Source organism: Hyperoodon ampullatus (genome assembly GCF_949752795.1).
Source record: "Hyperoodon ampullatus genome assembly, chromosome: 1".
NCBI lineage: Eukaryota > Metazoa > Chordata > Mammalia > Artiodactyla > Ziphiidae > Hyperoodon > Hyperoodon ampullatus.
This window is the reverse complement of record NC_136914.1, coordinates 156,470,264-156,484,100: the sequence shown is the minus strand read 5'-3', so window position 1 is coordinate 156,484,100 and position 13,837 is coordinate 156,470,264. Positions and strand designations below refer to the sequence as shown.

General features: G+C 45.2%; 1 protein-coding gene across 2 annotated transcripts in view; it reads left to right on the top strand.

Annotated features, from left to right (window-relative positions):
- Nucleotides 1-1,238: 1,238 nt before the first annotated feature.
- HADH (hydroxyacyl-CoA dehydrogenase) overlaps nt 1,239-13,837 on the top strand; it is a gene marked incomplete at its 5' end in the record, with an annotated part of 49,035 nt that continues 36,436 nt past the window's right edge. For both annotated transcript variants that reach the window (XM_079718152.1, XM_079718151.1), the window contains one exon: nt 1,239-1,370. In XM_079718152.1, the coding sequence (XP_079574278.1) occupies nt 1,239-1,370 (132 nt within the window). The remainder of the gene's footprint in view (nt 1,371-13,837) is intronic.

Genomic DNA, 13,837 nt, shown 5'->3' with positions numbered 1-13,837 from the left:
TTTTTATGTTTCTACCTTTGCATGTGCTGCTTCCTGTGCCTAGAAGCCTATTTTCTTCATAAACTGACTCATTTGTTCAAGTTACTAGGTTCTCCATGTAATCTTCCTATTCCAATTCTAGTCCTATTGGTTTTTGCATTTGGTACATTCTAGCACTTAATGGACTTTAATTATTTGTATGTGACAGTGTCTTCAGCCAGTAACGATCTCCTTAGAAACGTCCCAAGCCTTAAGGAGTGCTCAACACCAGCACTTCTCCCACACTTTTACAGAATTAGAAATAAAAATGAGATCTAAGCAAAGCAACGGTGAACACGGGATTCACTATGCAAGTTACTTGCAATAGGAGGAGGCGGACTTTGGATGGTGAGTCTGTGGGTCCTTATTACATATTTAAAAATAAATAAATAAAAATTCTGTTTAAGGTACAGTAACTAGGAATTATTTACACGAGGGAGAAGATTGGCCTTTCTATTATTACCGGTTACTCCACAAAGGTTCCTCTTTGACTTTAAACTGTCCACATGTTCCCTGCATTAATAAACATGTAAAGTCTAAATGGGCAATTAAAGGTTAAATCTCTCTTTCCCTTAGTGGGCCTGATTTTTGCATTAGAACTCACGGGTCACTAGACATTTGCTTTGGGTGTGAGCAGTTTGTTTCCTTCCGTTTTTAGCAGGAACAATATGCACCGGGTTAAAATAATCCCTAGACTTGGTTTTTGGTGACACGAACGGAAGGTGCTCATTTTGGGCTCCCTCATCACCACAGCCAAATAACACGTATTTATCCGGCGCCGAGTTATTCACAAGGATCAAAAGCGAGGAGTTAACAAGGCAACACCACGGACTTCCCCTTACAAGGGGCCCGTGGCTTTTGCGAGGAAAGGCTTGCACTGGGTGCGGTACGGGAACGCTAACCTCTCGAGCACACAACCAGCTGCGTCGACAGCCTGGGTAAACCTGCTCTGCAGAGGAGGGCTGCGGCCCGCCCCAGTCCACGTGGGCTTGGACGCCGCGCTCGGACGTTCGAACGCCGTCCCTGCGGCCTCCGCCAATGGGGAAAGCGGGCCTCGAGGCTCCGCCCCCGCCGTCGAAGACGTCACGGCGTCGCCCAGGGCGCGCGGGCCGCGGGGCTCCTGGGCTTCCGCCCCCAGAGGTCTGCTCGCTGTTCGGTGTTCCGTGAGGGTGTCTTCTCCGCCAGGTGTTGTCGCTGTCGCCGCCTTCGCCGTCTGCACCATGGCTTTCGTAACCAGGCAGTTCGTGCGCTCCATGTCCTCCTCGTCCACCGCCGCGGCCTCAGCGAAGAAAATCCTCGTCAAGCACGTGACGGTCATCGGCGGCGGGCTGATGGGCGCCGGCATCGCCCAGGTGGGCAGTCCCCAGGCAGCGCTCCCCGCTCGCTTTCCCGCCCCCCCCCCCCCGACAGGAAAGCGCTGGCGGGCCGCGACCCGGCGGGGGTTGTCAGGCCCGGAGGCCAGCGTTCACGCGAGCCCCGGGGAATTTCCCCCCCGACCCTCCCCCGTGTAGTTGAAATGTCTGGGCCTCTTAGTCTGCAGTCCCCCAAAGATCTAGTGTTCTTGCACCGAGCCTCAGTTTACGGGGGTTGGCTTCCAGAGACCCGCACTGCGATCAGTTTTAATTTTATTAGTTTTTTATAATTCTGCAGCCGTTGTCAGAGCAGTTTTCTGCTCTCTAGATGGTCTTTTCTCCTTTCCCAGTGTTTGCTTGCTGAGTTACAAAGGACAATAGTAGTCAGCACTTTTGTAGCATTTGGTAACGTTACCTAATCGGCGCTTGTGAGGCCCTGGGACTCCACCAAGTGCTGCGCAAGAAGTCTTTGACCTAGTGCCCTCTGGCGCTGGGTGGAGTGGGAGGGGAAGGCAGAGCGGTTGAAGGCTCTGAAGGAGTCGCTAATCTCAGTGTGCATCTTCAGGACTCTGCCCGGTTCCAACTAAGCTGTTGATTTAGGGTCAGTTGTGCAGCTGTTACATAGGTACTGTGATCCTTGTGTTTTTACTGATTGAGTTTTAGCGGTTATATTCCAGCTCGTATTGGGGAACCGTGATTTTCATAGCCTAGCTGATTATATGCTTAGCATGTCGGCCGGCCCTTTGTTACTTGTACTGTTGGACTGGGGGAGGCATTTATCTAATTTTTCTTAGGGGAGAACTCAAGTTCAGTGGCTATGATCATGAAGGAGTTTAATTCTTGTAGTGTCTGTTTCCAGCCAAGTCCATGCTTCTATGCTTGCTTTGTAGAAGAATCTTTGCTTATTATTATATATCTTAAAACTTCCCAGACTGCAAGTTTTTTGCAACATATTAATTGGATTGCATTTTCTTCTAAAATCTGTATTTCATTAATGTTTTATACTTCTGACTCCCATTTCTTCTCAGATCATGTTTTTGGACATACATTGCCCTTTTTATTGTGTACATGCCCTGGCTGCTGGGTTATGGTGTCCCCTTAATCTTTATTATACGTGAGATGGGAGGAGTAGGTCCCTTTAACATGAAAGTTTATTATACTACGTGATACTTAAAAGAAAGTTTAGGTTGAGTGCATTTGTATCTCCCTGCTCCACCCAAATCTCCCTACGCTGTGAGAGTGAGATTTGTTGTGGGCAGGTATAAAGTAATGTATTTGTTTAAAAACATCTAAACAACATCTTAGTGACAAGATATTAGGCCTTAAGCCCCCAATAACAATATAGGAAATGGGTCCAGAAACTATTGTTGATGGTCCCTTGAAGACATCAGTGGAAGAGGATTAGAGACTAAGTAGAAAGCATCACTTCACCTTTTGTACAAATTCAGGTTGCTCAGTTCTTGGAGTACTGTATCCACTACTGGCCAAAAAAATGTTATGTTGCACAAAAAGGCACACACGTAACACCTAAAATTATGGGTGTGGTGTTGGAGCTTTCATCTGAGAAAGGAGGGAGGAGACTGACAATGATGGGCATTCAGACTTGTGGATCAAATCCTTGAGTAGTTGGACCAGGGTGGCATGCCTTTTGAAACCTAAGGGGTAAAAAGGAAAGCTATTTACCCCACACATTGGAAATATAATGGAATTGTCATTCAAGAAGTTGATAAGGACCAAAGATTTAAATAGTGGACAGTCCTAGGGAACAGTAGTTCTGTCCTTACATAACAAGGTTTAAAAGAGCCTCAGCCACTGTAGGTGACAGCTTTAACCCTGTGGAGGGGAACCGCACTTCCCTGCATTATATCTCTGTGTGCCACTTTCAGCCAATTGGTTGGTTTCGGCCGTTTAGCTGATCCATTTTTGCACTCTATCCTGCAGCATGCTGTTCGAGGCAGTTTTGCCTCATTCTTCATGCCCCTTGACCTACAGCTTTTGTCACAGGGTAAATCTGTTTTGCTTATTTAGTGCCACAGCTATTAGTTGGTGTGGTTTGACTGTAGATTGGATCCAGTTCACTGTGGGGAATTGGGATGGCCTATGCTGGCTCTGTGCTAACATGGAAAAGTTACTTCTGTGCCTTGCCTTACTAATCTCTGAGGTAGGAGTAGCCTCCTAGGAGTATGGAGAGGATTGAATGAAGCAGCACACGTCAAGCACTTAGCACAGTGGCATCTAGTAAGAGCTCACAGAATGTTAGCTGCCTTCAGGGTTATTACCATCATGGTGTTATCCTTGTCCTTTTGTCATTGTCCCCTCATGCCACGCCCATCTCTGAACCTTGCTGCTGTGGTAGGCCTGTAATGTTAAGATGGAGAACACTGGTTGTGATTCTGTTCCATCTTGCTTAATCTTGAAGGCAAATGCCAGTTGTTGACTGCAGTTTGTTCAGGGACCTCTGAAAAGAGGGAAGGCACTTTTTATACTCCTCAGTAAAGCCTTAAAAACACAAGCACAAACTAACGTCTAAGTTTATGCTACTAATTCACACTTAGCTTCACTCTCCAGAACTCTTTCTGAAGTAGTTTTTTTTTTAATTAAAAAAAAATTTTTTTTTGGTGGCACCAGGTCTTAGTTGCGGCAGGCGGGCTCCTTAGTTGCAGCTCGCGGGCTCCTTAGTTGTGGCATGCATGTGGGATCTAGTTCCCTGACCAGGGATCAAACCCGCGTCCCCTGCATTGGAAGGCGGATTCTTAACCACTGCACCACCAGGGAAGTCCTGTGAAGTAGTTTTAATTTTAATCAAGGTGTAGTTCTGTTTACATTTTTAATTTTTAAAAAAATTTATCATTTTTTACCATATGTTCCAGTTCATGCTGAGTAGGTTAAAAAAAAAACTGAGTAGATTTTGTGGGAGCCTGACACATTTCTCAAGCAATTAAGCAATTTAAGACGAGTGAGGTCTGTGTTTAATTATACGTAGTTGATCAGAGCACAGGCCATTTGTATATTTGTATTCTCTAAGAGTATCTACTTTGCCTGTCATTACTTTTGCTTGTTTTAATTAAAAAAAAAACAAAACAAAAGCTGTGGGTTAATATTTAAGTAAGGTTAACTTGTTTTGTGTGTTTGCCCATTATTCTGACTTGGGTCTGATTGCCAGTTTATCTTCAGCTGGATACTTAGGCCAGCAAAGAAGCTTCCAGCAGTAATTGACCCTTGAGTGGGGGACAGGTTGATTTTTGCTTTGTAAAGAAGGGAAAAAAAAGGAAAAAAGTTATTAGCTGTGCATCTCTTCAATTTATAGAATGAGTCAAAGCTTTGCTTCTTGCATTGCCTTTTTTTCATATGAGGAGCCCAGAGAGCTTATAGCTTTTGTTAATTTACTAGTGAGAAGCCAGTGGGCTTTCTGGGAATGGCATTTTAGGGGCTGGATTTCTTGGCTCTCTGGTACAACCTTCCTATCAGTGCACTACACTTCTTTGAGGAAGTGAGAGTTTGCATCTTGAAGGAGGCTGGAGCTGAGTTCACACCGAAAGCTTTTTTATTTGTTCCTCTTAAAGAGCAAAAAGTGCACATTTTTTCTGGGGAGAGCTCCTTAGGCTATTAAAACAAGGGGAGGGGTATTCTAAGCTACAAGTACACGTTTCCCTGACATTTGTAGTACTCTGCGATGCTTGATGAGGACTCAAGTGGATAGGAAGTCTTCTCCCCAGCCTCTGCATTTGTTTGCCCATCTCCTTTTTCCTGCCCCCAACTTTGAATTTTCTGATGCTGAGTAGAAGAATGATCAGAGTTGCTTTGTGTTGTTTAGCTTTATTCTTTTCTGTCGCTACAGTGAGTATGCCTCTGTTGAGGTTTGTTTGAAAACAGTGCAGTGGCCTAGGAGAAGTTTTAGGAGCACAGGAGGCTGGCACAGTCACCTGGCTGTAAGCTCTCATTTTGACTCAAAGTCCTTTATGGAGGGAATAGTTGTTTTTGGTTTTGTTTTGTTTTGTTTCTTTTATTTTTGGCTGCGTTGGGTCTTCATTGCTGTGCGCAGGCTTTCTCTAGTTGCGGCGAGCGGGGGCTTCTCTTGTTGACAAGCACAGGCTCTAGGCATGTGGGCTTCAGTAGTGTGGCACGCGGGCTCTAGAGTGCAGGCTCAGTAGTTATTGTGCACGGGCTTAGCTGCTCCACAGCATGTGGGATCTTCACGGACCAGGGCTTGAACCCATGTCCCCTGCATTGGCAGGCGGATTTTTAACCACTGTGCCACCAGGGAAGTCCCATGGAGGGAATAGTTTTATTCCCAGGTGTTAACTTTGTCCTCAAGGGTATGGGCTGTGTGTTTGTCATGAAGTTCTTCCCTCATTTACTGTGTTGTTGCCCATTTCTTTATTGGGCTGTTCTCTGATACCCATGATGTACTAGGACAGTAAAATCAGCTTCTGTCAGCATATTAGTCTTTGGACTTGGGGTGTGGCTGGAGATACTGTAGAAGAGGTAGGGCTGACAGGCAGAAAAATGAATGCCATAGAATATGTTTGGGTATTGTAGAGCAGAAATGGTACCTCAGTCAGGTTTTGGGTTTTCTCTGCCGTGTCCTAGATCCACCTCACTGTTACCTGCCCCTTTCTTGAGTTTCTCATTTCCTTTCCTCCTCCTTCTCTCTTCTCCCCATATCTGCCTTAGGCACATACATCACTGCCTAGCTCTCCTGGGACCACAGGAAGATAATGCTGCTGCTTTCTGTTCTATATCTCCCTCTAGGTTATGCTGACTATGTGATAGTTTCCGCTCAGCGGTGGTCTAATGCCTGGAAGTGAGCAGGCTGTAAGGTGCCTGCTGGAGTTTGGATCCCAGCCCTTCCTCTCCTGGCTGTGGGAATCTTGGGCGAGTCTCTTAACCCCTCTCTGCTTCTTCCCTTATCTACGAATAATGATACTTGTCTCAGTGTTGTGAGAGTTCTATGAGCTAAGTGCTTAGACTGTACTAGTGTTTTCAATGGTAACTGTTCAGTAAATGTTAGCTGCCTTTATGTAGATCCATCAGCTGTAATCTGGTGATGACTTCTCTTATTTTAGATTCTCTTAACTGTCTTTGAAGATATGATAGGGAGCTAGGGAGAGTTTAAACAATTCTAAAGATTTTAAGACTAATTGTGTGGGCTGTTGAGAGAATCTTAGTGCTTTGTTCACTTGTATTTGGGTATTACAGTAAGTTCATAGTCATAAAGCATTTGCAACAGAGCCTGACACTTAAAAAACACTACAGATGTGACATTTTTTTCTGTTCCAAGCACTTTAATGTCTCTGTCATTTCGTGTGACTATTATGATATTCATCCCTGCAGAGATGGCACTTGGGGTCAAGGCTCAGAGGCAGGGCAGGGCCTGGAACTCAGGTCTCTCAACTACTCTTCTGCTTGCTGGAGATCCCTGTGGCTGCAGTGACCACAGTTCTACCTGCACCTTTGGCCTCTGCTGTCTTGTGGGGAGAAGTATGGCTTCCATGGGCAAGAGGATTTTTTGTGGGTATCTGGAATCAGCAGTTATCAGCTTGACCTCTCTTCAGCTCTAGATTCAAAGTTAGAGTCACCTGCTGGTCATCTCCATCCTCTGCTACTATCTTTCTGCCCATAATAGACTCAAATTCACCTGGCAAGACTTCTTGGTTCTCTCCAGCTTTCCCAAAGAGTTTCCTCCCTCTGTGATTGCCGTTGTTGATCTTCTAGCCACTTCATGCACTCCAAAGACAGGATTGCTGTCAGAGTGTCCACCATACAGCAGAAGGCTCTGAGGCTTTCCTCCGAGGAGAGCTGTTTCCCCTGTTCTTTCCTTTGTAATTCCTAGACCAGGCATTGATACCTGAATTGTTGAGGAAACATCTTAATTGGTTCATTTCAGCAGAATCTAATAGGAAAGAAACACTCATCCTAATAACTATTGCCATATTAATCTTCTGAGAGAGCAGTTTGGAATTGCAGCTCTCTCCTCTACTCAGAAAGTGTGCATCCTGGCAACATCCTTCAGAGATTCTTAAATATAACTAAGAGTTGGTTGATGCCACTGACATGCCCAGCTATCCCATCTCCTTTCCAGAATTTGTGGGAGATGGGAGTGGAGGGTCCAGGGAGAGAATTTATTTTCTCTACATTACCAAACCCAGATGCTTACTGAATTTTTTAAAAAATTGTGTATTTAACAGGCTCACTTAAAAATTGAGGCACATTTCCTTGGCTTTTTAGAAATGCTATTTAAAATATAAAAATCTCAGTTTAAAAAAGAGCCCAGCCAATGAACTTAACTGTTTTAAGTACAAACCAGCTATCTGTGGTGGTGGTCGAAAGCCTCAATGGAATGCCTTTTTCTGATTGTTGAAGTTTGTGAAGACAGCTTGTGTTGATGGCAGAGTTCACGGCATTGCACAGAGACAATCATACACCCCGACTTGCCAGCTCTGAGAGATGCAACTGATTTATGACTTTTTTCCTCCCTGGATCAAATCACGAGAACCCAAGGGCAGGCCTAGATGCAAAGGCACAGCAGCCTCTGGGGCGCAGCAGCCTCATGGGGAGCAGCGACTCTGTGTACTTATTCTGGGCCAGACACTTACTCTGGGGATCGAGAAGTCAGAATTTGCATTTGGCAGATGGTACATAACAACTTTGCCGTTTTTCAGAGAGAATGTAATGTTGATGAAATGCAGCCCTCCTGTAGTGTAGGGACACATGGAACATCTCACCGGACCAGTTGATGTAATTCTCACAAATTCTCCACTCAAATTATACTTCAGAGAAGGGGCTTCAGATCTGGTGGTATGTTTGCAAAAATAGAGAAATCCAGCAAACTTCTGCTTGGCATGTTTCCTTGGTCCTGTGGCTGGAGTACTCGGGCTTTGACAAGTGTGCTGTTCACTGGGCCTATTTTTACAACTCTGAGCACCCTTGTCCAAAAATATTTCTCTCTGGCTAAGCCTGCTTTCCACCAAGGCTAGAGAAGTCATAGAGCTGAGGACATAGCCTTCAAATAAATTTTTTTCCATTGCAGACTGCTTGTCCTCGAGGTCTTACAGTGTAGGTCACTATCACATAAAACAGGAGTTCTCAGTGGGTTGATTCAGATTATTGGCACTCAGATTAAAGTGCCAGGGAGAGCCCTCCTTATTTATTGAAAAAATAACATGTCTATGGGAGGAGGGAAAAAGACCTCTTTATTTTTGTGATCCCCTCTTCCGCTACCATCTCCTCAGAAAGCTGGGGATAATTTATCACTGAATAATTTGAGAAGAGTGAGTGTGATTGATTTCCTTGTATCCAAGACACATGAAATTCTTTTCTAAGTAAGAGAAAATTCAGTAATGTAATTTAAAAAATCAAATCAGGTGTGAATCATCAATATCACTCTTATCAACAAACAATGCTGATAAGCTGGTACAAACCACCCCAAAACTTTAGACTTAAGTTTACAAAGCAACACTATAAATCAGTAGGTTTCATGCCTTGAGCAGGGGTCATTGTGGTGCAGGAACTTTAGCAAAACAACTCAGGCTAATTCTAGACCTGCTGGAATTAACCGTCACAGCACTGTTGCTGTGAAGAGTCATGGTCCTGTCTTCTGACATACATGTGTGCACATATCTCTTGGGTGAAATTACAATTTCAATTTCAATTACAGTCTTGCTGGATTACGAGATATGAATATATTTGACTTCAGTAGATAATGCCAAACATTTTTCCAAAGTGGTTATACCAGTTTACAGTTCTGCCTTCAGGGTATGAAGATTCTCTTTGCTCTATAGGATTATATTGTTGCTTTAAAGTTTAGTCATTCTGGTGGGTGTAGTGACATTTCATTGTATTTTTATTAGAATTTCCCTGCTTACAATACTAGTGAGGTGAACCCCTTTTCACATGTTTATTGGCCATATAGATATATTCTTGTGTAATATGCTATTAAATTTCATTCCTGTTTAGCTCTCATGTTGTCCTTTTTTTCCCTAATGGATTTTTAGGAAATGTTTATAGATTCTGATTATGAATTCTTATATTCATATTTCAGATATCTTCAGTTCCCTGCATTGACTTTTAATTTTCTTTGTGGTTACCATGAGGCTTACATACAGCAACTTGTATAGTCTATTTTAATTTAATAACGACTTGAGTTTGATCCCATTCTAAAGCTCAACATTAGTACCCTCCCTGCCATTTAATGTTTTGTTTTTTTGTTTTTTTTTTTAATGTTGAGCCTTCTTTTAGTTTATTTATTTTTATTTTTGGCTGTGTTGGGTCTTCGTTTCTGTGCAAGGGCTTTCTCTAGTTGTGGCAAGCGGGGGCCACTCTTCATCATGGTGCGTGGGCCTCTCACTGTCGTGGCCTCTCTTGTTGTGGAGCACAGGCTCCAGATATGCAGGCTCAGTAGTTGTGGCTCACGGGCCTAGTTGCTTCGCGGCATGCGGGATCTTCCCAGACCAGGGCTCGAACCCGTGTCCCCTGCATTAGCAGGCAGATTCTCAACCATTGCGCCACGAGGGAAGCCCATTTAATGTTTTTGATGTCACATTTTACACCTTTTTATCTTGTATATCCCTTAACTAATTATTATAATCATAGTTATTTTTACGACTTTTGTGTTTTAATATTCATGCTAGCTTTATAAATGATTAATCTACCTTTACTATATATTTACCTTTCCAGTGAGATTTATTCTTTCATATGTGTTCTTGTTACTAATTAGCGCCCTTTCTTTTCAGCTTAAAGTCCCTTTAACATTTCTTGTAAGGCTGGTTTAGTAGTGATGAACTCTTTCACTCTGAGCAATAACTTTGCCAGGTAGAGTATTCTTGGTTGGAAGTTTTTTCTTTCAGCACTCGGAATGTATTGTGCCACTCCCTTCTGACCTACAGAGTTTCTGCTGTTGGTCTTACTGGGGGTTCCCTTGTGTGTAGCAAGTTGTTTTTCTCTTGATGCTTTTAATATTTTCTCCTTGTCTTTTTTTTTTTAATTCAACACCCATTTATTCTCTAATTCTGCCCACATGGAGACACCCTCCTTGAAAAGGTGTTAAATCTTTCGTTCACTTTAGCACCTTATGCTGAAAACACGTGTTCCAAGGTTTTAACTATGAGATCCACATTCTTAAAGCATTAATTCTTAAACCTCATCTAGATTTCTCCCCCTTGGTTGGGGGGAGATGACCCAAACACAGCGAAGAACAGCTCAGGACTGTGGGCTCTGCTTGCCCAGAAGACCTAGCAGCTCCCCTGACCACCCAGCTGGAGCCAGGATTAGGACCCTGAGACGAGGGGTGCCTGCCGGGCTGCCGCCACCACCACTGGCCCCAGCTCCTGTCCTCTTCACTGGCTTGCCGTCACCTTTAGTTTCCCTGGAGTTTGGGGATTCCAGACCGTCTCTGCTCACACTTCTGTATCACGCCTGCTGCCTCAGCACTGCTGATCCGCACCAAGGGGGAAAAGCACACAGAACTGCTTTTCAACACACCAACGTTCCACACAAAAGTTATTTGATAAGCCTGCAAGTTCTTTTTCATCAGAGGACATTCCCAAGTCCATGACTTCCCCGGCTCTCCACTGCCCTTGCCCGCAGACTGGACGTGCGTGGCCTCCGTGCTGTGAGTCAGGCACACGCCCCCGGCTCCACTCCGGTGCACTGTCCTGCAGAACTGAGGATGGTGCCCTGGGCTCATCAGCAGGATCTGTCCTGAAGCCAGTCCTAGAGTGACAAGAGCCACACCTGCAGGTCTATTCCACTGACCAGCCGCACAGGACCGAGCTGGGCCCACGGACCTGAGAAATGGAATCCAATCCATGAATCCCCCCCAAACCATATTTTCTGTAGCAGGGTCTGTCAGCCTTGGCCCTATCAGAATTTGGGACCCTGTAGCTTTACTGTGGAGCCGTCCTGGGCACCACAGGACATGTAGCCACAGCCCTGGCCCCCACCAACTAGATGCCAGCAGCACCGCTACCCCTTTCCTGCCCTGCGCATTGCCACGTGCCCTGGGAGGGGGACAAACTGCACCTAGTCGAGAGCCACTGACCTACAGCTTTTGTTCAGCCCTCCAACTTAAACATTTCAGGAAATAGCAAAATGCACTCTCCACCTGCAAGGAGACCAGGACGCCCCTGGTTTGGGTGATCATTTTTTAGGGTTACATTTGGCCCATCGAGGGGCTCCACACAGGGGCCCGACTTCTGCCTCATCAACAGGACAAATGCCAGGAGCGAACCTCTGGCCTTCCTTCCAGAGTGACATGTCTCAAGGTCCTCAGGGCACGAGTGCTTGTGGACCAGGTGGCTCTGGGCCCCCCTCGTCCCCACCTAGGACCCTGCTCTGAACAGGGCCTGGAGGCCCTACAGGGCCTTGATACCAGCTCAGCGGCCCTCAGCCAGGGATGCGTGTCACACTTGCCCCAGGATTCCTAAAAAGTCCTCGCCAGACCAACAGAGCAATCATTTCCAGTAAGGAGACCCTCTCCTGGTCAATCCCCTTGTGCCCAAAGCTTGCCATGTGGTTGTACACATATCTCATTTAATTCTCGCAGTGAGCCTTATTTTATAAAGAAAAAGAATATCAAAGTGTTCAAGGGCCTGCGCACAGCTCCCATTGCAAGTGCACGTGGAAACAAGGTGCTTCCTCACGCAGCTTTTGGTGATGTCCAGCTACAAACCATCCTAAGCGCCCACTGTTCTGAGCACTGAGCGTAGAAGTAGCCGCTTCCTCTCTGCCCCATCGTCTCAGGTGCAGCAGGGCAGCCGCACCCGTGGTGCCGGCAAGTCCAGCATCTGCAGGGCAGCTCTCCTTCTCTTTCACTTTTGACATTTTAATTATAATATGTCTTGGTGTGGGTCTCTTGGGTTCTTCTTATTTGAAACTCTTTGGGCTTACTGGATCTGGATGTCTGTTTCTTTCCCCAGGTTAGGGAATTTTTCTGCCATTATTTCTTCGAATAAGTTTTCTCCTTTCTCCCTCTCTTCTCCTTCTAGGACACAGTAACGTGAATGTTAGTATACTTGATGTTGTACAATAAGTCTCTTAAGCTATCTTCACTTTTTTTCATTCTTTTTCCTTTGTGCTGCTCTGATTGGTTGAGTTTTATGCTTTGTCTTCTAGTTGACGTGATTCTTCTGCTTTATCTAGTCTGCTGTTTAACCTCTATGGCTTTTTTTTTTTTTTTTCAGTTCAGTTATTGTATTCTTTAGCTCTGTGACTTCTGTTTGGTACTTTCTTTATTTTCCATGTCTTTGTTGAATTTCTCCCTGTGTTCATCTATTCTCCTACCCAATTTGGTGAACATCTTTATGACCACTACTTTGAATTCTTATCAGGTACATTACTTATCTCTGCTTTGTTACGGTTTTTTCCTGAGGTTTTATCTTGTTCTTTCATTTGGAACATATTCCTCTGTTTCTTCAGTTTGCTTGACTCTAAACGGTAGATGGAACAATCACCTCTCCCAGCCCTGAAGGAGTGACCTCGTGTAGAAGGTGAACCCTGTTGTTCATCCCTGCCGCAGCTCCTGGTTTTCTCCAACTTGTGTGCTTATCCAAGTACCCTGTTATGTTTTTAACAGCTCTTAGTAGTTGAGGATGTGCCAAGTCCTGTTAATGTCCCAAAGGGAAGAATCTCAGCATCTAGATTCAGGGGACCTGGAAGCCAGGCCCTCAGGCATCAGCTTTTAAAAGTAATTAGATACATACAGTCCTGTGGAACCTTAGGCATTAAGCGCCTCTGGCCACCAGAGCCAGGTGATCTGGAAGTGTTCCCTGAGTGGCAGCCACAGAAATTAGGGCACCAGATGAGTGTATAAGCTCTTTTCTGGTAGCCCTTTAAGAACCCTTTCTCTGTTGGTTACAGTCCTGTGGGAACCACGAACATAAACCCCACTGACCACCAGAGCCAGGCGATGTAGAGGTGTCCCCTGTCAGCAGTAGCAAAAATCGGGGTGCCAGACGGGTATGAGCTCCTTTCTGGGTGACAACAATTATTACAGTCCTATGGGGCCAGGAATGCAAACTCACCTAGCCTCCAGAGGCAGGCAATCAAGAGACACTGCTTAGCAGCAGCTGCAAAAATTGGGGCACCAGACACGTGCAGAAGCTTCCCACCAGAAGACACTGGTGCTCTGGAGAATGGCACAGGGAGAGCGCAGAGGTGGTGCCTACCGCTCTCCATACCTGGAGAGTGTTACAGCCGGCTTCTAGATGTGTGTGTGAAATTATATGCCTGCCCTTCAGGCTGACACTTGAATATAAGCAGGTCAGCTTCCTTTATTTTAAGTCTGGTGTGATCAGCTGCCTCTGAGCTGGGCCCTGGGGTGTGTGAACCTGAGCATGTGAGCCCTTTAAGAGTGGCTTCTCAGATTGCTAGAGTCTTGTGGGTCTTGGGACATGAGCCTTGTTGGTTTTCAAAGCCAGAAGTTTTGGAGGGTCATCTCAAGTGTGTGACCCAAAAGTTGGGATGCCTGA